Genomic DNA, 26,667 nt, shown 5'->3' on the forward strand with positions numbered 1-26,667 from the left:
ATGCAGCAAATTGTGGCCTGTTTCCTGGGGGAAATAACAGAAAATTGCTAGTTTTTCTGGGAATAGCCAGGCCTCAAGAAATTTCCATTACTATAAGAAAATTAATATTTTATAAAGCTTTATGTCCTTTTTATCCCTTTTCAGAGGAAAGTACTGGAATCTGCAGATGTAATTCACTGTTAAGGATAATATACTTCGAGTAAAACTACCATATGCATTTTTTTCTCAATGCATATATTTTCTTGCTTATGTATAGGGCTATATAGTGTAGATTTATTGGGAGGTTTATGTTCCAAATAAAAAATGAATTAGGCAAATAATGCTTTCACAACTGCTAGTAGCATATGTCTCAAGCCATTTTTTGTATAACATAATATAATCATTAAAAATAGATTGTGTTTGCATGAAGTATAATTATTTTGCATCCATGCTGAATGTATATTGGAATGTCTCATGTCTCCCAGTAGCTGGTGGAATTTTTTTAACAATTCAGTTACAGCTAAGTATCTTTGCTATACTATTGGGCCAAACTTCTGGCAGTTCCAAACTTCAGCCTGAATTTGGTGGATGAGGGTGAAAGAGGGGGCGAAACTGATTCCCTGATTCCCTTCTTTCTTTCTTTTTTCAGTAGGAATCTGGAAGGGTGAGACTTATTGGAACTAAGCTCCAATTTGCTGAAGGCCACTATGCTTTAGCCAAATGCTTCATTCCAAGGGGTATTCTGAGAACAAAATGGCAGCTCCCGTTCACAACTGCCCCTTTCTGCCCCCCATCCCTTAAGAATGGAACATTCGGGGGGGGCATAGCAGCTTGTAGACCAGGGTTTCCCAAACTTGGGTCTCTAGCTGTTGTTGGACTACAAGTCCCAATGGGAATTGTAGTCCAAAAACATTTGGAGACCCAAGTTTGGGAAACACAGTTCACCTAGATAATCAAACTTCAGTGGTCCAGTAATACCCTCCCTAAAATTTGCATATCCTTATCTCTCAAAAGTACCAAAGGCTGCCCCAGTTACACAGCCTACAAAATGGGGGGATTCTGTCTCATCTATTGGGAACTTTATGAAATTATTTAAAGTCCTCAAGAGGAGGGAATATACAGCGTGAGTCCTTTAAAAGAGGCCCTGTGGATACGGAGTACACATGCTCCATGGGGACTCTTTTAAAAGACTCACCCTGTATAACTGGATGTCATTCACATGTTTCTAAAGCAATGCTTATGGAATTATCCCTGCCCAAAGTTCCCCCATGATTCTGGGGTTCCAAATTATCTCATCTGGTTTCTGGAGTGACACTGATGTGTTAGGTGTTGCTCTGGCTGTAAAATCTAATGATTAAATTTATTTATTTTAACAAAGGCGCCAACCCCTAGGCATGTTTACGTATAAATGGGAGACTTTCTTCTTTTTTAAGTTTGTCATATTAGACTGCAATCCTAGCTCCACATATCCTTTGAATCCCACAGGATTTATTTCTTAGTAGGCATGGTTAGGATTAAGCTGTTGTCTCAGAATGATATAGACACATGCCCAAAATGGATGTCTTCCTTATACATGCCCCTCTCCAGCCAGCCTCCCCACACCAATACAGTCCATCACTTTTAATATGTGCCACTCTATTAAATTAAAGCATATATGTAAAGGGGGCGGGGGTTGCAGTAGATGGCCAGTGTCACCACAATGTCCTGAGCTTCATTATGGCTTACAGTCTGTAGATGAAGTAAGCCACAACTGAGTAACCATGGAAAACTGTGTATGTACATGGAAGCTAAGTTATAGGTGAATATATGTTTGTAAGTGAATTTGTAGCCAATGTAACCCTTTTAAACAGCAGGTTTTTCTTATTCTGGAATGTGTACTAGGGATAGGTGGATAAAAGGGAATGTGCATATAAATATTTCACAAAAGATTTTTGTTTTTTTGAACAGTCACTTGTCAAGAGCCTCAGAGTCATGCTACAGGGACAAATGATACTTCCTAGGAAGGCAGATGTATAATCTGAGGCACTCAGTGAAAGCAGAGCAGCGATGTCATAGAAATGATTATTAGCAATGACATATGTTTGCTAATCAAGCAATGACAGATGTTTGCTAATCAAGCATCTTCCTTAGTTTAAATCTATGGAAATAAGCTGGTGGGAGTAATGCTTTTTCAGGAGCTTTGGGTGTGCTTTTATGAAGGTAGTTGGCGAGTGACACAGGAAATAAAATCTAGGAGACAAAAAGTTGTGAAGTTGGAGATATGTTTTTGATGACAGGTACTACAGCAGTAAGAGCAAAAACAATACTAGAGAGATGAAGCAAAGATATTGTTAAGGAAATTGTTCCTCAGATATCATACCGTGTTTCTCATATTATAAGTCATGTCTTATATTAATTTTTTCTTCAAAAAAACACGACATGGCTTATTTTTGAGGGATGTCTTATTTTTTAATAAAGTGCACGCGGGCGCTGTTTGCCGGGCTTGTCAAGCCCAGCAAACAGCGCCCGCCGATCTTCGGTGACAGGCGGGGGTGGGCGGAGAGCGGAGAACGATCTCCGCTTCCCCCCACCCCCGCCTGTCACACAGCACAGGTCGGCGGGCGCTGTTTGCCGGGCTTGTCAAGCCCAGCTAGGAGCGCCCGCCGATCTTCGGTGACAGGCGGGGATGGGGGGAGAGCGGAGAACGATCTCCGCTTCTCCCCCACCCCCGCCTGTCACACAGCACAGGTCGGCGGGCGCTGTTTGCCGGGCTTGTCAAGCCCAGCTAGGAGCGACCGCCGATCTTCGGTGACAGGCGGGGATGGGGGAAGAGCGGAGAACGATCTCCACTTCCCCCCCCACCCCCGCCTGTCACACAGCACAGGGCCGAAGATCGGCGGGCGCTGTTTGCCGGGCTTGTCAAGCCCAGCAAGGAGCGCCCGCCGATCTTTGGTGACAGGCGGGGGTGGGGGGAGAGCGGAGCACGATCTCCGCTTCCCCCCCACCCCCGCCTGTCACACAGGACAGGTCCGAAGATCGGCGGGCGCTGTTTGCCGGGCTTGTCAAGCCCAGCAAGGAGCGCCCGCCGATCTTTGGTGACAGGCGGGGGTGGGGGGAGAGCGGAGAACGATCTCCGCTTCCCCCCCGCCTGTCACACAGGACAGGTCCGAAGATCGGCGGGCGCTGTTTGCCGGGCTTGTCAAGCCCAGCAAACAGCGCCCGCCGATCTTTGGTGACAGGCGGGGGTGGGGGGAGAGCGGAGAACGATCTCCGCTTCCCCCCCCACCCCCGCCTGTCACACAGGACAGGTCCGAAGATCGGCGGGCGCTGTTTGCCGGGCTTGTCAAGCCCAGCAAGCAGCGCCCGCCGATCTTTGGTGACAGGCGGGGGTGGGGGGAGAGCGGAGAACGATCTCCGCTTCCCCCCCCACCCCCGCCTGTCACACAGGACAGGTCCGAAGATCGGCGGGCGCTGTTTGCCGGGCTTGTCAAGCCCAGCAAACAGCGCCCGCCGATCTTTGGTGACAGGCGGGGGTGGGGGGAGAGCGGAGAACGATCTCCGCTTCCCCCCCACCCCCGCCTGTCACACAGGACAGGTCCGAAGATCGGCGGGCGCTGTTTGCCGGGCTTGTCAAGCCCAGCAAACAGCGCCCGCCGATCTTTGGTGACAGGCGGGGGTGGGGGGAGAGCGGAGAACGATCTCCGCTTCCCCCCCGCCTGTCACACAGGACAGGTCCGAAGATCGGCGGGCGCTGTTTGCCGGGCTTGTCAAGCCCAGCAAACAGCGCCCGCCGATCTTTGGTGACAGGCGGGGGTGGGGGGAGAGCGGAGAACGATCTCCGCTTCCCCCCCCACCCCCGCCTGTCACACAGGACAGGTCCGAAGATCGGCGGGCGCTGTTTGCCGGGCTTGTCAAGCCCAGCAAGCAGCGCCCGCCGATCTTTGGTGACAGGCGGGGGTGGGGGGAGAGCGGAGAACGATCTCCGCTTCCCCCCCCACCCCCGCCTGTCACACAGGACAGGTCCGAAGATCGGCGGGCGCTGTTTGCCGGGCTTGTCAAGCCCAGCAAGGAGCGCCCGCCGATCTTCGGCTCTGTCCCCCGATGCGCGACGGCTCGGGGAAGCAGGCAGGGAGCTCCTGCTGGGTCCCGCGCCTTCGCCTCTCGCTCGGTCAGGGCTACACGACATGGCTTATTTTCGGGGTATGTCTTATTTTTCACCAACCCTTAGAAATCCTGTCATGGCTTATTTTTTGGGGATGCCTTAAAATATGAGAAACACGGTATACATTCAACTGCATGAGAAATATGCACCATGGGGGGGGGAATTCCCTGATGTTGCTTCTTAATCTATATTCTATTTCTGATCTGCCTCCCACACCTCACTGCCATTTTGAGACACTTGTGTTGCCTGAAAGATCAGATTTCTCAAACTTGGAGGGGTGGGGAATGGCAGCATGGAGAAAATTGGCTTAACACTTAATAAATAGGTTCCTTAAAACTGTCTTTTCTCCAGACGCACTGTGTGCAATCCATAGAGGGAAAGGTTGCAAGAGGAGGAAATGTCCCTTCTTTGATTCAAAATGAGAGCTTTCTCTTGAATTTTGTGTGTTGGGATTAATTTGGGCTATTAAACATACTATTTCTGATTTTAGCTCCTGCTCGTTTGTGTGTGTGTGTGTGTGTGTGTGTGTGTGTGTGTGGTATGTTATATTTATTGGTATTTTCTGTAAAATGTCAATCTACAGCAGTAAGAGCTTGCTGACTTGCAGTTTCCTCTGTATGTGCAATCCACCAAGGGTTGCCAGCCCTGCTTGTAAGGGCATAACTGCATGTTACATGAACATTCCTACAGCCAAACCTCAATGGTCATTTTGTTTTCCAGAAAAGCCCATTTGAGAGTTGAGTAATATGAGCAGAAACCTAGGAGGAAGTACATAACATTTTCCTTGACATCTAGGCAGGTTTTAGTGTCTGCACCTCTTGCTTTACAAATGAAACCTCATCATCAATGGAAGGATACAAAAGGAAGGAAAGGTGGCACAGAAAGCAGCAAAATGAAAGCAGTGCAGTAGGAGGGTGCTAGGAGCTGGAGGAAGCTGAAGAAAACAGAATTAAATAATTTCTGTCTAATGATGCTCATCTGTATATTTGTTGTTGTTTAGTCGTTTAGTCGTGTCCGACTCTTCGTGACCCCATGGACCATAGCACGCCAGGCACTCCTGTCTTCCACTGCCTCCCGCAGTTTGGTCAAACTCATGTTCGTAGCTTCGAGAACACTGTCCAACCATCTCGTCCTCTGTCGTCCCCTTCTCCTAGTGCCCTCAATCTTTCCCAGCATCAGGGTCTTTTCCAGGGAGTCTTCTCTTCTCATGAGGTGGCCAAAGTATTGGAGCCTCAGCTTCACAATCTGTCCTTCCAGTGAGCACTCAGGGCTGATTTCCTTAAGAATTGATAAGTTTGATCTTCTTGCAATCCATGGGAGTCTCCATAATTTCATAATTCAAAAGCATCAATTCTTCGGCGATCAGCCTGCTTTATGGTCCAGCTCTCACTTCCATACATCACTACTGGGGAAACCATAGCTTTAACTATACGGACCTTTGTTGGCAAGGTGATGTCTCTGCTTTTTAAGATAACATCTGTATATAACCAATCATAATTTAGAATGAATCATACAATGGGAAGATATTGCAGAAAACAGTTAAATCTCCCAGACTGCTGCTTTTGAATCACTGTAGTGCTCTGAATACATTTTTGTCACCTTGACATTTCAGTTTCATCTCATTTTTAAATTCAAAACCAGCTGTCAAGAGGCCACAATGCCATAATTTGGTCTTGTAAGGGTCTATTACTGTACATACTTAAGACTTAAGTTCCATTGAACTCAGTGGACTTAATTTTTAGTAGACATATAGGTTTGTACTGTAAGCATTTTGTGAGCTTTCATGTTAGGGGAATATGTATTTATTGTGCTTGACATTCTTCAGAGATATTTCCTTAAAAGCAAATTAATAGAATATATTCCTAGCGTAGGCTGATACTCTTTTTTTCTTTGAAGAAACTTCTGTTTTCCTGGTATGTGCTTACATTTGAATAGTCATATAGTAAATACATAGGATTTTCTTACACAGTACAGTAACATGCATCCACACATTAATTACAGAACATGCTTCTATAGATTACTTGATAATTACATTTAAGAGGCTTAAAGATTTTGAAAGCTGAAATTACTAGGTATTCACCCTATTATTACTTTTGTTTATATATTCACATTAAAATTCAATGGAATTTATTGTTGCAGTCTTAAACTTTCCTGAGATAAAGGAGTTGAGTACACTCAACTCATCCTGTAGCAGTTTCCAAGGTTTCCGATGTGACACAGTGAATACAATTTATTTGATACCCATGTACTATACTATACAGAGAAGCCAAATTATCTAGAACAGTGAAGCTATCTGAATTGGGTGGAATCTAAAGATCCCTTCTGCATGCATAACCTGTCTTCCACTCATGGAAATTCTGTTTAAAACCTTCCAATAGACACACGTAGTAGCATGAGAAAAGTGAAACTAAGTCTGAAGATGTTCTTCCGCTTGTGCAACTTCTTGAGCAACCAGAAACATGGTAACTGCTATCAAACCTGTTTGAAAATGCAAAAACTTGTCATTCACACAGGGAATTGTTTTTTGATGTTAATATAATATCACCTTAATTGTTGCTCAAATGGCTGTCAAAGCTGTCTAACATTAAATATGTAAAACTTCATGAGATGCTGTCCTACTGGATTGAAATATTATATATATTGTATACACAGATGATAATCCAATCCCATTCATGGGACTTACTCCTGGGTAACTGGGAGTTTGGTGGTGTTGGCTGCTTGTTTTGGTGTTGCCAGCGAACTGTAACACAATTCTTGCTGGGAATGTGCCCACATTGCCATAAGCAGGTGCCCTTTAATATATGGCAGTCTGTAGAGTGGAATTTTAATCCTCTTTCACACACATACTAAACACTGTGGGAGCCACTTGCCCACAGAGTTATCACATGACCACTAGCCATGATGACTATGTTAACCTCCATTGTCAGAGGCAGTATGCCTCTGAATACCAGTTACTAGGAAACACAAGCTGTTTCACTCGGGTCCTGCAAATGAGCTTCCTACAGGCATCTGGTAGTCAGTGCGAGAACAGGATGATAGATTAGATAGGTTCTTATGTAACTGCAGATACTAGACCAGGCTTCCTCAACCTCAGCCCTCCAGATGTTTTGAGACTACAATTTCCATCATCCATGACCACTGGTCCTGCTAGCTAGGGATCATGGGAGTTGTAGGCCAAAAACATCTGGAGGGCCAAGGTTGAGGAAGCTTATACTAGACCGTGTATAGGCTAATAGTAGAAGTGTTGGTCTGCTGCAGAAAATCTAACCAAGAATAATACATTTAATATGGCATAGGCTTAGAGATCCACTAATGAAGTGGATTCTAGCCAGCAAAAGCTTACGCCTTAATAATTCTATAAGGTGCCACATGACTCTTTGCTGCTTTTGCTACAAGATAGAAACATAGGAAGCTACCTTATATGGAGACAGACTATTGGTCCATCCACCTGAGTATTGTCTACACTGACTGGCAGCAGCTCTCCAGGGTCTCGGGCAGGGGGCATTCTGGGCCCTACCTGGAGATGCCAGGGATTGAACTTGGGACCTTCTGCATGCAAGGCAGATACTTTACCACTGAGCTCTGGCCCTTGCAATCGGGTAGTCTGCAAACCTTGGTTGGTCTCATGCAGGGGTAGGCAACCTAAGGCCCATGGGCCTGATGCGGCCTTCTCAATCCAGCCCACGAATGGTCCAGGAATCAGCATGTTTTTACATGAGTAGAATGTGTGCTTTTATTTAAAAATAAAATAACCCAGGTGGGACCCAGGTGGCGCTGTGGTTAAACCACTGAGCTTGCTGATCAGAAGGTCGGCGGTTCGAATCCCTGTGACGGGGTGAGCTCCCGTTGCTTGGTCCCAGCTCCTGCCAACCTAGCAGTTCGAAAGCACGTCAAAATGCAAGTAGATAAATAGGAACCGCTACAGCGGGAAGGTAAACGGCGTTTCCGTGCGCTGCTCTGGTTCGCCAGAAGTGGCTTTGTCATGCTGGCCACATGACCTGGAAGCTATACGCCGGCTCCCTCGGCCAATAATGCGAGATGAGCGCGCAACCCCAGAGTCGGTCACGACTGGACCTAATGGTCAGGGGTCCCTTTACCTTTACCTTTTAGAATGTGTGCTTTTATTTAAAATGCACCTCTGGGTTATTTGTGGGGCCTGCCTGGTGTTTTTACATGAGTAGAATGTGTGCTTTTATTTAAAATGCATTTGTGGGGCATAGGAATTCGTTCATTTTTTCTTCAAAATATAGTCCGGCCCACCACATGGTCTGAGGGACAGTGGATCGGCCCATGGCTGAAAAAGGTTGCTGACCCCTGGTCTTATGAGACCAGCATTCTACAATTGTGGCTGGTCCTGCCCAACAATACACATACCTCAGAACCATGTGATAGAAGGGGTAGCCAATATAGTGCCCTCCAGGTGTGGCTGGACCATTGGCCATAGGAAACGCAGTCCAACAATATTTGGAGGGAACATGTTGTCTATGCCTGGGATAATCTCATAGGAAGCAATTGCAATGTGCCTCACTGTGTATAGAGGCAGCCTTAGAGGAGGCACAGAGGGTGAACAATAGCAGAATTGTGTATTCAAACAGCAAAACAATCCAGGATTTGTCTCACAATGGAACAGAGTTTTAAAAAACCATTAAGGGCAATCTTGGATGGAAAGCAACACTATATAGAAACCGTCTTGTCTGTTTTTATTTTGCCTCTGAATTTTTATTTATTTATTATCACACCCATATCACTCCGATAGGAACTATTATCATGCATAGCAGGTGAACATGGGAGCAATTATTATCACATAAACATGCAATCTGTTGTCAGAACTATTTACCAATCTCAGAAGCCTTTGATTGAATGTCAAGGCCATGATTCTGTCCTAGCTACTCCCATTTGTCACAAATTTTATACCTTTTTCTTTGTTGAAAATGGAGGCAACTCCATTTTCTGAAGGACTTTTACAGAGCTCCTATTACCTGTAAAAGCAGTTTTTCATAACTCATATTTTTAAAGTGCTCCTTCGAGTGGTTTGACACTTTTTCAAAAGTATGATAAAAGTTTATATGCTTGGAAATGATCTGTCTAAGAGGTAAGCTCTTTATATTTTATTCACTTTTGATAGTTTGCTCAATAATGCATCGGCCCTCCCCAAATGATACTGTCTGTTTCTGAAATGTAGCCCATAAAACTTCAGTTGGAGGAGGAATTGTTATGTAATGATAGGTTTGGCTGTATGTGGAAGGACTGCAACCATCTAATCACATAGTTAAATTATGCTTAGCAATGTGGTAGCAATTGCTTCTTTGGCTGCTTCCATATTGCTCCTTAGAATGTGTATACATCATCTGCCCAGAAAATTATGGTAGACTGCCTGGGAGCAACCATGGTGACAGCAAAAAACTTGCCACTTGTGATAGCAAGTAAACTAGCCCTTCATTTGAGTAACCCTCCTAACACAGGCTTGTACTTCAGGAATTAGGTTGCAGAGTGTTGTTGATAGGGCTTTCTCCATACTTTATATGCCATCATCCTATATAATAAAGTCCCTGTGTCTCTGCATCCAGATTCCCTGTGTCCCGTTTCCGCGCTATTGCGCATGTGCCCCACGGACACAGGGATTGGACCAGAGACTTGGAACACACACACACACAGGCGCTCTCTCCCGACCCCCCCGACCCCTCTGCCTACCGTTTCCCTCACAGTCCTCAGAATAATCGCGGCCTTCTCCTGGGCGCCCGCTGGCCAGCTGGGCTCAGCTGAGCGCCCGATGAAATGGCGGCCGTGGAAGGGGCCAGCCGGCCCCCATACACGCCGCCGCCTCAGAAAGAGGCCGAATCGCGCCCGCTAGCCAGCTGGGCTCAGCAGAGCGCCCTGACGAGCGGCCGTAGGTGCCGCCGCCGCAGAAAGAGGCCGAATCACGGCCTTCTCCTTGGCGCCCATTGGCCTTCCAGGGCGATGGCTTCCAGAGCAGAAGAGGCAGTCGGGCTGCGGAACAGGGGAGGGACGGGGTAAGGGGAAGGAGGAGGGCGCTGGGCAAGTGCCTCTATTTGCCCTGGAAGAACGCCTCTTCTTCTCTCCTTCTAGCCTCCAGCGGGGTCAGGTTCTCTTGGCGCCCTGTACCGGGAGCTGAGCCGGTTTCCTCGCGTGACTTATGCCAGTGTAGGAGTCGGGTTTCCACCGAGTGCCTGCCCCTCTACACGGGTGAGCCAGTTGCGCGGGTTAGGCGCGCTCCTCTCCCGGTCCCAGCTTCAGAAGAGCAGAGGTTGTGTGGACAAACCCAGTGGGAGGTTGGGCTGAGCTGTTGGTGGGCGGGCAGTTTCCCTCCCCATTCTCTTTTTAATGGGCTTCAACACTGCTCCGTTAAAAATACAAATGTTTCACCACATATGTCGTCGTGGGGCTGCTGCTCACCAGGACAAGGCTGCCCCAGATTGCTTCCTCCTCCTCGCCCTCTTCCTGGGGCCGCTTCTCCCCGCGCTCCGGCTCCAGGCCGGGCCTGCTCAGCAGCGCATCCTGCAGAGTGTTGCTGCTGCCAGGGCCGCTTCCCTCAGCTTGCTGCGCTGGCTGCTTTTCGGGTGGCGGCGGAGGTGGCGGCAAGAGTAGCACCTCCACCTGGGCCTGCCCCGCCACCAAGAGGCCGCCCACATATGTTCTAGCGCCCGTTTTGGGCTGCCACCAGTGCTGCTCCTCCGTCGCTGCTCCGCTTCCTCCTCCTGTTCTAGCACCCGTGAAAGGACTCGAGGGGAGGGAAAACTGAAGCAGTTCGGGGAAGGAGGGTAGTGGGTTTGTGTGTGTTGAGATATTGAGGGAAAACTGAGGCGGGAAAAGGGGTGGCGTGTGTGTCACGCTGCGACTATTAAGGTGGGGGTGGGGAGGCATGTTGTGGCTGCTGAGATTGATATTGGGGGCGGGGAGGGTTGGGGAAAAATAATTGTCGTTCTGAGGGGGGAAGGGTGGATAGGGTGGCTCTGGAGAGAGGAAACTTGAGGTGCTGCAGCAGAGGGGGGAGGGAGGGAATATCGTATGGGCTGCTGGGGGTTGGGCTGGATGACCCCTGGGCTTCCCTTCCAACCACCAACTACACAATTCTATGATAATTGGGGGGGATGGGGGGAGAAGCGAAGCAGAGATAGGTTAATGTTGGAGGTTTCCAAGCAGATGTTGGATGGGGTCATCTGTCAGGGATGCTTTGGCTGAGACTCCTGCATTGCAGGGGGTTGGACTGGATGATCCCTGGGGGTGCCTTTCAACTCTATACAATTCTACGATCACTGAACACCCATGTTCTTTAACCATTGGCTCTGCAGGGATTCAGAGGGGAAACTTGAGGCGCTGCAGCAAGGAAGGAGGAACAGGGAAATACCTTATGGATGGGCTGCAAGGGGATTGGACTGGATGACCCCTAGGGTTCCCTTCCAACTCTATACAATTCTATGATAATTGCACACCCATGTTCTCTAACCACTGGGATGTTCTAGCGCCCGTTTACTCAACGGGCTGAATTACACTAGTAGAATCATAACTAAGGAAGGCAGTGTGAATGTAGGAAGGTGCCTTATACAGAGTCTGACCATTGGTCTATCTAGTTCGGTAGGGTTTACATTGACTGGCAGGAACCCTCCGGGGTTTCAGTCAAAACATCTTGCTCAGCACAACCTGGAGATGTCAGGGATTGAACCTGGGCCCTTTTCTGTGTAAAGTATGTGTGCTGTAACACCGAGTTATAGCCATTATGGATACAGCTCTCCTCCCTCCTCCCTCAAGGAAGACTTGAACCGGCAGCGGCGCAAGGGACAGTGGACCCTCTCATCAGCTGGCTCCACTAGGGACTATTTTGTGCGTATCTTGTTCTCAACTGAGTCAATACTTTTCTCCTTTTCTTTTTTACTGAGTGGCATGTGAAAGAACCAGATTCACTTATCTAGTCAAATGATTTGATTACTATTTAAAAGTGGGGGGGGGGGTAGGAACTGTAGATAAAGAATGGGCGATTATGAAATGCTTTAAATTTCTATAGCGCTAGAATTGCATACTACTCTAACATATTCCTAAATTAGGCCTTTCAGCAACCTGGTGAGCTGAGTTAAGTAGTCTTTGTCCCATTTTATAGAGTGGGAAATTGGGTGAATGAGGTCAGAATTTTCAATTTTGGATGCCTAAAGCTAGACATTTAAATCCGTGCAAGGGCATCTTATTTAAAGTTTCACTTGCACATGTTCAGGGGATTTTGAAGCAAACAGATAAGCAAATCAGAGATAAGTCACTGCTGTCTTGAGAAAAATTAAATACATAATAGCTGTACTATTGGACCAGGTGTCCATGTAACTAATCTATGTGGAGGACAACATGGTAGATAAAAAAAAAGTGCTGAGTTTTCCAGAATTAGTAGCAATGCCAGATATTGCACACCAGTAATCAACTCAATTAGTAAAAATCTTAATAAATACTGTAATAGTTAACAGAAAAACGTAATAGACAAAGTAATCAATCATAATATAGAAAAGAAAACAACTATTTTGCAAGGGGTTATTCATTAACGTGCTTGCTGGATTGGAAACTCCTGGAATACAGAGCAACCGAAGACTTCTTGGATTGAGCAAGGGGTAGGTTAGAAAGAACCTCACCCTTTACTAGATTGTTTTTAGGATTTTTTAAATGAGAAGCAGGGCTAGCACAGCATGCATAGCACAGTTATGCCAATCTCTTTATACTGCTGCCTTTTACAATCCTGAGAAGTTGAGGTTTAAAACATCTTTCATTGCATTAGTTATACATGAATGAGGGAAGGTTGTCTAGCACACCCTCCTCAGCTGCCATGGCCCCTGGATATCTCTGCTAAATCTGCTGTGTGGAACAGTGTTGTAACAAAGTGTTGCTTTGTATTTAAGAATCACTTCTTGGTAGTTGGGTCTGAACTATGTGCGTGAAGCTAGCAGTGAGCTTTGGCCTGCTTCACTGTTCGGTTCATTATTTGTCCTTTTGGTCTCCAGTCAAAGTTAGTTGCTGCCATTGGTGTAAAACATATATTTAACAAATAACTGATTAGACTTGGCCCTGGGAATCATGATGTTAATTCCTGGGAGGAAAACATCATTCTGCACTACTTCAGCTTTGCTGGGCTAGATCAGACAATACCTGTAGATCTAGACCATTATGAGGTGATGGGGTGTGTGTACCCAGGGAATATTTTTTAAAGTTGAACACTTGTTGAACACATGCACATAGTCATAAAGGACATTATTTTTATTCACAAAGAACTAAAGGAATAAAACTTAACTAATCTTATTTTTAATTAACATCTAAACTTTAAAAATACAAGCTTAAAATATGAGACACAAAATACCAATTTTTTGCTGTAATGATAACCAGGCATATACACAAATACAGTCAACTTTTCATGATCCTTATCTTTAACCAAATAATGAGCTGACCAAAACAAGCTTTCTGCTCATCTGAAACAGGAATGGAATGGGACTTTACCTCCTTTTCTTTTTAAGGTAACCTGTTTGAATTAATCTGTTATGGTTGAAGTTCTCTTGATCTCTCACTCAAAAAACTTTTTATTTGCCAACTACATCCTTCTTTTGATCCTAATGGCATTCATACACTTTTATAGACACTGGGTAGAATTCAACTAAGTTATAGTCAGAGTAACCCTATTTAAATTAATAAACCTAATTTATTCATGTTCATGAATTTCATTGGGTCTACTTTCATTCACTGTGCCATTCACTGTGAAGTCCTAGGATACAGTCAATACAAATAAACCATGCACTATATAAACATTCAACATTTACTCATAAACATTTATTCATCTGTCAAGTAGGAATATAGATAACCTCCTTAGTGAATTTGATACTGTCAGTGAAATAAGAAATGCAGCATATTAAAAGGAAGATATATATTATAAATGATACAATTATAAAATGTTAGTTAATTTCAAGGCCACCTACTAGAGGATTATTGTAGTAGTTTGATTATCATGTAAAACTGTCTTTTACATTCACCCCAGTGCAGTGGCACTGATGCAGACAGATATATGTCTGCTGGATTTGCCTTACAGTCTATGATGTACTTCTATGATGGGAAGTACATTGTGAACGTAGGGCTTTCGAATTGTGGTGGCCCCTGTTGATGCAAAACTGTCTCTGTGCATGGAAAACCTTGTGGGTTTTTGGATTGTGGCCATTATATTTTAACTTCATAGGAATATCCCTGCAGGTTAATCTTGTATTTGAAAAGGTAACCTGGGCTGGATGAATATGCTTAGGAACATTTCAGGGACCCACAGCAGTTTGTGGCAATCAATAGAAGTACTGTTGCTAATTCATCTAGTTCTGTAATACAAGGCCGTAATATAGGAAGTGAACCTTACTGGCATTCTTACAGAATATCCCCTACAATAGCTCTTATAGACTTTTTCTGATTGAATATTGTTATGTAAATGCTGCTCTTTCAACTTAACGTTTAGAAAAGTTCCTGACCTGACTATGCACCCCCCCTGAAAATGATGCAACTGGTCATAAAGCAGGCAGCTGTACAAATATATAGGTATCCATGAAATTTGGTGTCCGGGGAACAGCCATGTTGGTGGTGTGGTGCTCTATGTAAATTGGGCTTAAATTCTATTTGCTTCAATTGAACTTAAATCAGTGTGAGTCAACATATTTTGATTGAACCAGTTTGTAGATGGTCCTTGTAGGCATTCTGGAGTACCTGTTTTTCTTAAATAAAACAAGTGGAACAAGTGTACATGAAAATCCATCTTAATGATAAATGCTGAAGTGTTTACAAATGGTGAACCTAAGTACGCTGTATAATTAAAATAATTATTTCATCAAAAAGCTTCTAATTTTAATTGCCTAGTATTCAATTAGTGACTTTTTAAATAATTCCATTTTACATTCATTTAATTTCTGTTTTGATTCTCTCCAAAGGACATTTTATCATAAAAGCAAAACAATTTAACATCTATAATTATGCTTTAAACAATTAGAGCTTTGCATGATAGGATTAAATGTCCTTAGTAAACAATAGCAGACTGTAAGCAAAGCACTAGAGAATATACAGGAATAAGCAGTTCTGAAGTGGCAGGGGAATGAACTAGGTAAACAGATAATCCACCCCCCCCCCAGCTTCAATACTGTTATACATCAAATATCTCCAGAGAAATTACAAAATAATTTTGAGTGAACAGCACTTTGCTTCTCGCAAGACTTTAAAATGGATGCCAAAATGTTTTACAGGCTAGACTGCTGATGCTTTTATCCAGGTGTGTGTTCTGGGGAGTGAGATGAAACCTTCTCTCCTTGCCCTCATTCGATATCCACATATGGAGACAGAATGGGATTCGACTAAGTTTTAAAGTAGAACATTAAAATTAATGAACACAGTGAGCTCCATTAATTTCAATGGGTCTACTATGAGTAAAACTTGCTTGAATGCCAATCATAGTGTGAAAAAGGTAAATGCACATGGTGTCAAGGGCACTTCCCAGCCAAAGAATGCATTCTCGGTAGCGGTGCCACTCTCCCTTCAGATGTCAAGGAAATCAGCAGTATGAGAGTTGTGACAGGTGTGTCAAGTGGGTAGGAGAAAGAGAGCAATCCAGGAAAGAGTATCATCTAGTCACCTGACTACTATATCTTTAGTCCTCCTGTAGAAAAAAAAAAAGAGGGAGGCCCGGTAACAATATTTATATATCATTTCTTAATCAGTACTTAAAAATAAACTATGGCTTTCCATATCCAAATGATATTATTAACTAAGAAATTGTTAGATTTCTCAATTGATTCTTTTCATCTGTTAAAAGAATGATGAAAGTTCATTTCCATTTATTTTTCAAAGTCAGATACATGGAACTCATGCACTTGGGGTTAACACTTCCAGTTGTTGTCTGGTGTCCAATTTATTAATTTAAATGATGTTAAATATATCAAATTGGCATATGCAGATTAGGTATGGCCTTCAAGCTCATTACTCCCAAGACAGAAATTGTTCAGTCACTTCACACAAGTGAAAAGCTGCATAAAATACAAAAGCAAATGTATGAACATGGAAAATATCTTAAACTGAAATGCAGTAAGGAGATCCCCATATAAGAGTGCTGAAATCTTAATTCTAATAAAGTATTATAACAAATTATATTTGGAATGCTCTACAGCCATGAATTTCAAACACTGAAGAATATGAAGCTTTCACTTTGCTAAGATGATGATGATAATAATAATAATAATAATAATAATAATAATAATAATAATAATAATATATTATTTATACCCCACCCATCTGGCCGGGTTCCCCCAGCCACTCTGGGCGGCTTCCAACAAAACATTAAAATACAGAAATCCATCAAACATTAAAAGCTTCCCTAAACAGGGCTGCCTTAAGATGCCTTCTAAAGGTCTGGTAATTGTTGTTCTCTTTGGGTGCCACTACCGAGAGTACACATACAATTGATGTTTCAAAGATTCACTTACTGAAAGAGAAATAGATGGTACAAAAATATTCTTTTAGCTGACTGTACGGTGGGAATTTATACAGATGTCCAACCAATACACTTATAACTACTGTATGCATTAGCTGAAATGTCTTATTTTGCATTCAGACCCTAAGCGACTGAATACAGAATTGGAATAGTCAGACAACTGCATAACAATTTATCCTCAATTCAGTGTACCTTTAAAGTAGCATTAATTATGAATGAATGCTTGGGGAGGGCACAGTGTACTCATCTAGGGTAGACAGAAGCCTTTAATTATATTTGGCTTTAGTTTTAATTAAGACAAATAAGGGTTTTTTAAATTTATGCAGCTTTACATGGAAGTGGAACAGTTCTGAGGAAATATTTTTGGGATCAGGGTATTTGGAATTATGTTTTCAGATTAGTACGTATTGATATTTATGTGATGCAGTTGTGTGGTGTCTACAGTGTTCTCTCTCTCTCTCTCTGTTTAGCGTTCCCCTTTCTCCCTGCACAGATGCTTTTTTTTATCTAAAGATCACTGTGATGTGCACTGGAGGACTCTGCACACATGTTGTAAGATCTCATGCATCCTCGGACATCACTAGGCTGATTTATTTGGCACTTTCTGGTTTAGACAATCAAAGTGCCTTGGGCTGAAGATACAACAGAGCAAAACTAAGAGCGATAAACCAATTTGCTTTATTTGAAGTTTGACGGGAATGGACTCCCTCGGAAGGTAGTGGGCTTTCCATCACTGGAGGTTTTTCAACAGAGGTTGGTTGGCCGGCCACCTGTCAGGGATTCTTTAGCTATGATTCCTGCATTGCAGGGGGTTGGACTAGATGACCCATGGGTCCCTTTCCTACTCTACAATTCTATGAGGGACCACCAGCCCTGCCAGCTGTCCTCTCTCTGCTACATTTAATCAGCAAAGAAGAGCAAGGGTGCAGAGTGGTCGCCCTGACCAATCCCAAGCACCTTGTTCACATCCTCGAGCCTTTGAACTGCTCCAACCAGCACAGAGAATGATTGAAAATCTTCCTTTCATTTTCAGATTCAGCCCCTCTTAACTTCTTCCTCCACCCCACCATCAACACAGGTATGTCCCAAACACTAACACGGTGCAGCATAGGCAGCGTCAAAGGGGGAGCAGTACTGGGGGGGAGGGGCAGATGCCTCCTCCTAAACCAAGGAGCTTGTCACACACACACACACACACTGCTGGATACCCGTCATTAAAATGTACTGTTATTTTCTTCCACCTAGAAATATACTTCTGTGCCCATTTATTTTCCTGATGCCACCACTGAAGTGCAGGAAAGCAGGACTGAAGCCTGAAATGTGGCTATTACTATAGGATGGAATGGGACAGCCCCCGTATCCAATGCTGCCACTGAGGTCTGAAGAGCCCTAAGTTTGCTTCTCTGAATCTCAGTGCTCCAACCTTCATTTACCTCCATATTGGGCAGCTCACGCTTTGGCTGATTTCAACTTCCCTTTTTTCAGTCTGCTTCAGCCATGCAGTTAATTAAAGTTTATCCCCTCTTCCATCAACGTCTCGCATCAGCTGACGCTTTGGACCTTCATAGGAGAACTTTATCCTACCTTTTCAGGGCTGACTAGAAAATGCAATATTCTCTGAAAAAGTATCTATGGCTCATTTTTCTGTCCATTCTTATTTTATTTTTGGTCCCTTTCCCTCCCTTCCAAGAACTTGTTCTCGCAGTGCACTCTTCCTGAGTTAATGTCACTCCTCCTGATTTCCTCTGGCCAGATTATTTATTCTGTCTTGTTTGCCTCTTTGTTCTCTGTCTCATGTAGGTGTAGAAAGTTGGTTGGTGGTGGTGTGGTGATTGCCATTATTCTATTAAAATGAAGTTCCAGTATTTTAATTTCATTTACAGCATAACCTTATGCATGTCTTCTCTGAAACGAGTTAAGTTTTCAAATGAAACCTTCAAATTTGCAACAGTCCAACCTGCTATGTTGTTTAGTCGTTTAGTCGTGTCCGACTCTTCGTGACCCCATGGACCATAGCACGCCAGGCACTCCTGTCTTGCACTGCCTCCTGCAGTTTGGTTAACCTATAGTGAGGTTTTTAAGTCAAAGCAATGGGCTATAACTTAAAAGTAAACGGCTTCTTTTTTATAACTCTCATAGTTATATGGATTGTGCAGAGTTTTCAACTGTGACAACTACAATAGAAGACAGACTTTTTCAGGAAGGTTTTAGTCTCTAGAACGTCTTTCTTGTTCTTCTTTGCATCAGTGAATTTCACTGTTCCAGTTCAGAGAATGTATATCTCATGATATATAGATATATAATAGATACACACACACACACACACACACACACACACACACACACACACACTATCAACCTAAAAATGGTTATTATTATCTCCTAAATCCAATGACATTCTTTTATGTTTTCCCACTACTGGGGCTGATCCAGGAATCTACACAGATTCACATCTAAAAGAAAGAAGGCCAGTAAGTAGCGGATATTTCTCCTAAGTGCCTCACAGCATAAAACATATTCTTGCCGATTTCAAACACTAATTAAAACCTTTGAGCCATTCACTGTTCTCTTGATGTGCATTGAGTAATGTCCATCAATACTAACTGCCAAAGTCTATGTTCAGCAGATCAGATCCCATTTTTTTAAAATTCAATATTACACATCCTAAGAACACATTATCACTCTTTTAAAATATAGCAGAGTATCAGAACCAAGCCAGAAATGAAATTCTTCCCCATTTGATAAAGAGTTATAGATTAAATGGGGAAATAACTTGAAGTAGCTTTCTTGCTTTTTAGAAATGATCAGATGAGAAGTTGTTATTTTAACACAGCTGTCCTCTTGGACATACAGGAGTTATTCAGTAATGAAAGGCAATTGGGAGATTTGACAGGTCTGTTCTTGAAACAGAGTCCTATGAGACCAGCCTTTGGAGGCAGAGGTAAAAGAAGAAATTGGTTTACCCAAAGATCTCTAGATATAGGATCTACATTCTCAAGGAAGTCTGACTGCCGGTGTTAGGGTAAACTTAAGACACCTGTAGGCTGAAGTCTAACAAAATAAAAATAAAAACTCTTCCTGACTTTTCACTGTATTCTCTAATTACCTAGGAGAACACTTTGTATACTTAGTGAAAGTACTTACTACTTCTTGTTGTTGTAACCCTCGTCTTCAGCATTGGAGCATCCCAACAAATGGATTGCAGGCCAGCAGTTGGGGTTTAGTGTGGGAGCTCTAGGATAAAATCAGAGGCATCAGCCGATTGCTTGACAACACTGCCACATGCTTAGTATCCAACAGAAATGGCTTTTCTCAACAGTTGGCTTTTTAGTGTAGCTTACCAGGATAATACCCAACCATCCCAACTAGATGACACTGGAATCTTCCAGCAACACATTTATTTTAAAACTTCTAGAGTGGCTGATAACAATGTAATAAAAGCAAGAAACATATTAGCAATAAATAAAAACCAGCAGAGAACAGTTGCTAAAAACAACCATGCAATTCTGCATATTAACCTAATAAAGCTGTCGGAACTGATTCCTGTTCTGCACAATTGTGCCTCCACACGTGCTGTTCCATCCAGCCTTTCTCTAGCTGCCTCCACAGCATCTGAGGTGCAGCAGGTAATTTACTGGGAAGACAGCTTTTAGTGGGGTGCCTTAGTTTCAGAATGTTTGCCCTGGAGGGGCTTACTTGGCATTCACTCTTCCCAGGGCTGGTCCTTTTTTAGCTTTCTAAAAAATGTTTTTATTTTGATGCTGTATTTATAATTGTTCTTACTTTTAAGATTATCAATGCATTAGCTTTTTGTGGTGTTCTTCAGATTTCATTATAAAGCTGCTCTGATGATATATGTGAAGGGTTGGTTATAATTCTAAATACTGTAGTTAATAAACTGTGACAATCAACACTCAACCAGTTACTCTGAGTTGAGATGAATCAGAAGCTATTCTGTTCCTTACATAATAGTCACAATAGAGAATACTGTATGTTAACTGCTATGTTTACACCAGAATGCTTCTTGTTAACTTGTGAAAACATGCAACTTAAGTATCAACCACTGGAGCTGGGAATTGTGAATTCATTCAGCAGAAATTAGAGGGTGATAAGAAATGGAGGGAACAGATGGATTCTGTCACAATAGCATATTATTTTTAAAATATTGTGGGCATCTCTATTAAAATCCATATAAAACTGTTTGACTTATTTCACATGTGTACTGACTTATTTCAGTACTAGGACTGGTACCATTTACCTAGTTTTTTGCACCAAATTCCTCAATGAAGCCACTCTTGTAAGGGCTAGCTCAAATACACAGGCAACTCACACAGTTGCTTGAAGCACCTATATAGTTGGTACACCAGCAAATCCATGTGCAGTTGGATAACTGAACTGCAGGATTCTTTCAGTGTCACAGAAGATGTCTATCTTGGATCATGTGTGCGTATTTGAAAAAGAGCATTTCCCAGAACCTGGCAAGCTGAGTTCAGAGATTGTAGAGGAGGCCTTGCTGTTATAGCACCCTTGGCTCTCCCAGCAGTGACATCCCTGTAGAGATTTTGCAGTTTTTGCACACTCAGGTGATAGCTTCAGATCTATTTGTTATGCAGGCCTTTGAATCGTAGCTGGAGTGACCCCACAAATCAGCACCACTGATTGCTGTATGCTGTTGATTACTGTACTGCAGAGGTTCACAAACTGAGTTCTGCATGCTTCATTCAGGCAGTCTGCAGCATGTCTGTAAAATACCATTAAAAATCATACAGCTGTATTACAATTGCTACGTAACAGGTAAAAAAAATAGTAAGTGGTCTGCCAAGACCCTCAGCAATTTTCAAGTGGTCCAGTTGGGATAGGAGGATGTTTGGGAAACACTGCTGTAGATTGTGGTTTTAACTTTGTTTTTAATGTTGTATTTTATGGATGTTGCTAGCTGCCGTGGGTTCTGATGTGAGGGAGGATGCAGTACAAGAAATGTTATAATAATAGTAATGATACAGGATCCAGAGGCTTTGATCCCAGCAACTTCAGCAGCACTAAAATAGGCTCCTTGGGAAAATTATTGCATACCCAACCCTATCAACCCCAGAACCACTAAGAATTAGAACTAAGATACTCGAACAATTACATTTTTAAAGGATTTGAATAAAAAGCATTTGATATATGGACCCAGTCCAGTGTATGACATAGATTTAAAGAAACATCACTGGTAAGAGAACATGCCATGAATATATAGAAGGAACTGTTAGCTTGAAAGCATTTATCTTCCTAATAAAGAAATACATTTATCTTTCTGGGACAAGAACATAATACCAATTCACAAATAAAAACTTCTTGCTTTAGTTTCCTTGGTTTGTCCCCTGTGATTCAAGTATGATAAATATTTCAGCTTTTCATGTCAAGTTGCAAGACACTTTCATAGTTAGAATAAAAAGCTCATTCATTATACTCAGCCTGCTTACACAATAACCCATCTGTAGTCCGAACATGTAGTTTTTCTCATTGTGGAATCATTCATGCTCATCTTCAACATGCTACTTTCAATCTAGATTGATTCTAGATCCTACCATCCACAAGAGTGGGTATGGTTACTTGATAAAAATTTGAAAACCCTACCCTTCATTAGATTATCCGTGCCTTTTCCTTCCTGCGTATGCCTCAGGTGAATGAAGGAAGTGCTGACTGCAATCTTAGCATACATCTACCCACAATATCATTGGTGTGGATACACTCCAATGGAGGCTGGGGAAACCTACACCTACCTAATGGGGACTTAGGTCATGTGAGTAGTGGCGAGGTCACATGGGCAGCTCCTAGGACAGGGTGGTCAAACACATGGCCCAAGGGAGTGTACCATAGCTGTCAAGTTTTGCCTTTTCTCGCGAGGAAGCCTATTCAGCATAAGGGAATTTCCCTTTAAAAAGGGGAGAACTTGATGGCTATGGAGTGTATGTAGCCCACGAGGCCTTTTTTGGCAGCCCTTGGCAACATGTAGAGACCACGGAGGGGGAAGCCCAAGTAGTCTCCATTGATTCTAGAAAAAAAAAGTTAAATGTACACAACCTCTGAGTGCTTTTTAGGCCTATTTTCCTGATTGTTTAAGGGCTGGGCTGATATTCATTTAAGATTTTGTATTTGGACACAAACGCCTCATGACAAGTACTGCATGAAAGGTGCATGCATGTAAACATTTGTCCTGAATTTACAACTTTATACAGATAAACGTGCGGAAGGGATTGTGATTGTACCTGCTGGTCTCTCTCCCTAAACTGTCAACTCATGTAAACTCTCTGAATTCAATGTGTATATACAGCTCCATTTTGTCAACATACAGTTTGCACATTCAAAGCACATGTACTTTTGGGTGTACTTTTGGGTGTATAAGTGTAGATGTCTGTGCTGATGGGCCATTGAACATGCATACGTCAGGGCTAGGTCAGAAAACATGCTCCTGGCCACCACCATACATTCATCTATGCATAGCATTATATGATTGCAAAGGGCTTCAGCCTAAGGTTATTGGGAAATAAGTATTATTTACTAACTATACACATAATGGATGAACATCACTTGAGGATTCATAAAATTGTATGCAGGTACAACATGTGAATTAAGCAAAAAATTTCGAACCATAATGACCAGAAAGTACCATTATCTTTGAGCTGGGACAAGAGAAAATAAATCAGTTTTATTTTCATTCAACATTTTGAATATGTGAGGTTATATGCTAACCTACAGTATTTATTATCATCACCATCAAGCACATCTCTCTCCTTTGTATACTTGGACTAATAAGGGATTGAAAGACTGCAGTAGTGCAAATGAGAAGTCTAAAAAAAGAAGCATTAAAGTTGAAATCTCATTTAAATTAGGACACTATTTGAAATGCTAAGCAGAGAATGTTTTTTCGCCTTCCCAAGAGCGTTGGTTGTGTAATATATTGTCAAATCAATATCTCCTGAAAATAATTCTTAAAGCAAACATTCCATCACCAATGCAAACTGCTCTTAAACACTGAATTGTTCACACCCAATTATTTTCAGATTTGTATGCTTTATTGCTGCCTAGAAAAGCACATGGACTAGAATGGACAATGTGAGGGGTATGAGTAGAGGACCCTTTGAAAAAATGGATTATTGCAATCTCAAGCAAAGGGCCAGTTCATAAAATGCTTTCTGTCTTTTTCATCACTACTGCCAGTTATCAATTCATGAGCTAAGATCAAATACTCCTAGCAAATGAATCTTTAAGATTGTGGAAATTGCTGTAGCAGAGAGGAGCCATGAGCTGTTGGCTCAGAAGTTGTTAGTTCATCACGTTTGCAAGCCACTCTTATATGTGAAGAAAGCAGCTAGAACAGGGGTCAGCAAACTTTTTCAGCAGGGTGCCAGTCCACTGTCCCTCAGACCTTTTGAGGGGGCCGGACTATATTTTGAAGGAGAAAATTGAATGAATTCCTATGCCCCTCAAATAACCCAGAGATACATTTTAAATAAAATGACACATTCTACTCATGGGCCGGATTTAGAAGGCGATTGGGCCAGATTCAGCCCCTGGGCCTTAGTTAGCCTACCCATGAGCTATAAGGACCCAAAATATCATCTTAAATCACATTGCTAGTGATTATATGAGTGTCTTCCTGGTCAATATAAAGGTACTACAGATCATCAATTAGATATCTGACTACCAAGTAATGGTAACAAAAAACCAGGCTGTGCAACAGGAAGTCCCTTATTAATGAAATGGTCTTTGCAGGTTAGAGCTTTCATTAGCTATTTTAACAATCATTGAGTTGGATCCAGAGTTGAACATAGTTGCAACAGAAATCAGTGGAACTTATTTTAAGTTGTCCCATTGATTTCAAAACTGTACTTTTGTAGTACGTGCAAACCAGCACAAATGACTGCCCCATCCCCTTTATACCCTGAGCTCAGTACGCAGATCAGAATCATGTCATTCTCTCCCTCCTTCACCTTCCTGCTAGTGACCTAGTGAAGTCAACACTATGTGTGTGGTAGGGCTATGGGAAGTTACTGTAAAAAGGGAAATGGAGCAAACAGGTATTTCCACCAATCAACAAAATATTCCTTTTGCTTTCTGACAAGGGTTATAGCATTATCCATGCTGGATCAAAGCAGATGTGGTAATAAGGGGGGAAAGTTATCCTGTGAATAGAAACACTAATCTGTGCTCAGACTTACAACTTTATACAAACAAGATAGTAATGCAATTAATGGGGGGCAGGGAGAGAACTTTAGAAAACTTTTCTTGGACATGAAGGTATATGGTTGATGTAAATGGGTCAGAGGTAATTTTATAACTTGAAATTACAAATAAAACTGGACATCAATTATATATCTAGAAGAAAAATCCAGTTTTGGGGGAAAAAATGCACATCATTTGCCAAAAGGAAAGCAGCCTTCATAATTTGTTGATGTATGGCTCCAACTTTTTCCATTATTTATGAGTCTGCAACATTTTTTGTAACATTTCCGTCACCACATTAGCTTGCTCAATGGAAAAAATTCCTGTGACTCAAACCTATGAGCAAAGTCCTAGTCATTTCTGCTGGACTAAGTTAAATCAATATGCTGAATGAGACTGGGCCAGCTTTAGTAATGGAGCTAGCCAAAATTGAGAGGAGGATATTTAGTATTTTGCTTTTCTCGCTTTTATTTTTTTCTGATGTGTCTGATGTTTATGGGTGCACTGCAGATAATCTGACTAGCCATGCATCACAAATGTTTGAAGGCCTGGAGGTCTCACACAGTAATCTGCTTTTCAAATTCTAAGAACTGGTTGACTTAATCCTGAATTAAATACCAAAGATTATTTATTTGTCATTCTGACTGCTAGCAATGGAATCTGAGATGCACTGAATATTTAATGGCAGAATTCAGCTGGATACTGAATAACTGGAAAATCTTAATTTTGCTTAACAAACATTTTTTTCATAACCCCCCCCCCCAAGCTTAAAGGAAAAAGTCGACAATATATTAAAGCAGAATGTTAGCAACTGCCTCCCCCCCCCCCAACGCTTCTGATCCTGGTAGTTACTCAGCCTTACTGAATGTAATATACTGTATAAGAGAGAACACATTTTAGGTGCAGATAGAATAGAACACATTATAGGTGAAGATAGTATATACTTTTGATTAAAGTGGTGTACCAGAATTTTTGTTCACCATAAGAATTTGTCCAAGAAGATATTCATCACCAAGTAAAGTTTGTGAGCTGTGAAGGAAAATATAGTTCTACAATACAAAATACAGCACAAGACCTTCAACCTCTGTAGTCATGTAACCTCTTTGCCAACTGCAGCACTAAGTTCCGTCTATCTGAGGATATTTAGGCATACAAATCTAATTCAGAGTTTAGAGGCACCCCAGAAATGAATATATTGTGAGTATGTGTAGCAGGGTCAACTAGTTGTTCCAGTTTTGAAATGAAATTTTAGAAAAGCAACTTGTTCTTCAGACATTGCTGTTGAGGACAAAACTAAAACTAAAATAGACACTGTTACATGCCCAGGCAATTGGTAACTAGGCTCTGTCTGCTGCTCTTTTGCATAAAAGCTGGAACTGACTGTCCCAATTAGATTACAATATCCCCTGCTCAGAGGTCTTCGATAACACAGGCTTTTTAGATGCAAAAGAGTCATTCTTCAAAAGGCCAAGGGATTTCTCCTTGTAAGGCAGAAAACAAGCAAGGCAAATATAAATGATTCATAACTGTAACCCTGACCATTCTCCCTCCAAATTCATTTCCCTCAGCCTCACACTGTCTTTCTGTTCCTGCATTTTACCTTTATTTATCCTTCAGGTGTCTTTCCGTATATTACATCCTATTTCCCAAGTCTGTCTATGAGAGTGGGCTGAGGTTAGGGCTGCAAAACTGATAGAAAGGTACCATCTCAGTCAATTAGGGGGTTTCTGGCCCCCGTATTGCCAGTCAAAGGATGCAAATGTTGATTTCCCATTATTATTTTAAAGTTGTATATTTTTATTTTGGACATACCGGTATATGCTTTGTGCAAGTATGCATACTGGGGCAG

The 26,667-nt window shown here is 42.4% G+C and overlaps 1 protein-coding gene and 1 long non-coding RNA gene across 3 annotated transcripts in view; one reads left to right on the forward strand and one right to left on the reverse strand.

Moving 5' to 3' along the window:
- The window catches only part of ATRNL1 (attractin like 1), a 516,702-nt gene that overhangs the window by 474,541 nt on the left and 15,494 nt on the right, over window positions 1-26,667 (forward strand). Inside the window, exon 29 of one of the 2 annotated variants that reach the window (XM_060274774.1) lies at window positions 17,644-24,993. The exons of the other annotated variant lie outside the window; for it this stretch is intronic. Coding sequence (XP_060130757.1) covers window positions 17,644-17,828 — 185 coding nt within the window. The 3' untranslated portion in view covers window positions 17,829-24,993. Of the gene's footprint in view, window positions 1-17,643; window positions 24,994-26,667 lie in introns of those variants that run through there. 2 annotated transcript variants of the gene reach the window in all.
- The window catches only part of LOC118096462 (uncharacterized), a 91,119-nt gene continuing 84,225 nt past the window's right edge, over window positions 19,774-26,667 (reverse strand). Inside the window, exon 4 of the long non-coding RNA XR_004693926.2 lies at window positions 19,774-19,844. This is a non-coding gene — a long non-coding RNA (uncharacterized LOC118096462). The remainder of the gene's footprint in view (window positions 19,845-26,667) is intronic.

The sequence above is a fragment of the Zootoca vivipara genome, chromosome 5 (genome assembly GCF_963506605.1).
Source record: "Zootoca vivipara chromosome 5, rZooViv1.1, whole genome shotgun sequence".
In the NCBI taxonomy this organism is placed as follows: Eukaryota; Metazoa; Chordata; class Lepidosauria; order Squamata; family Lacertidae; genus Zootoca; species Zootoca vivipara.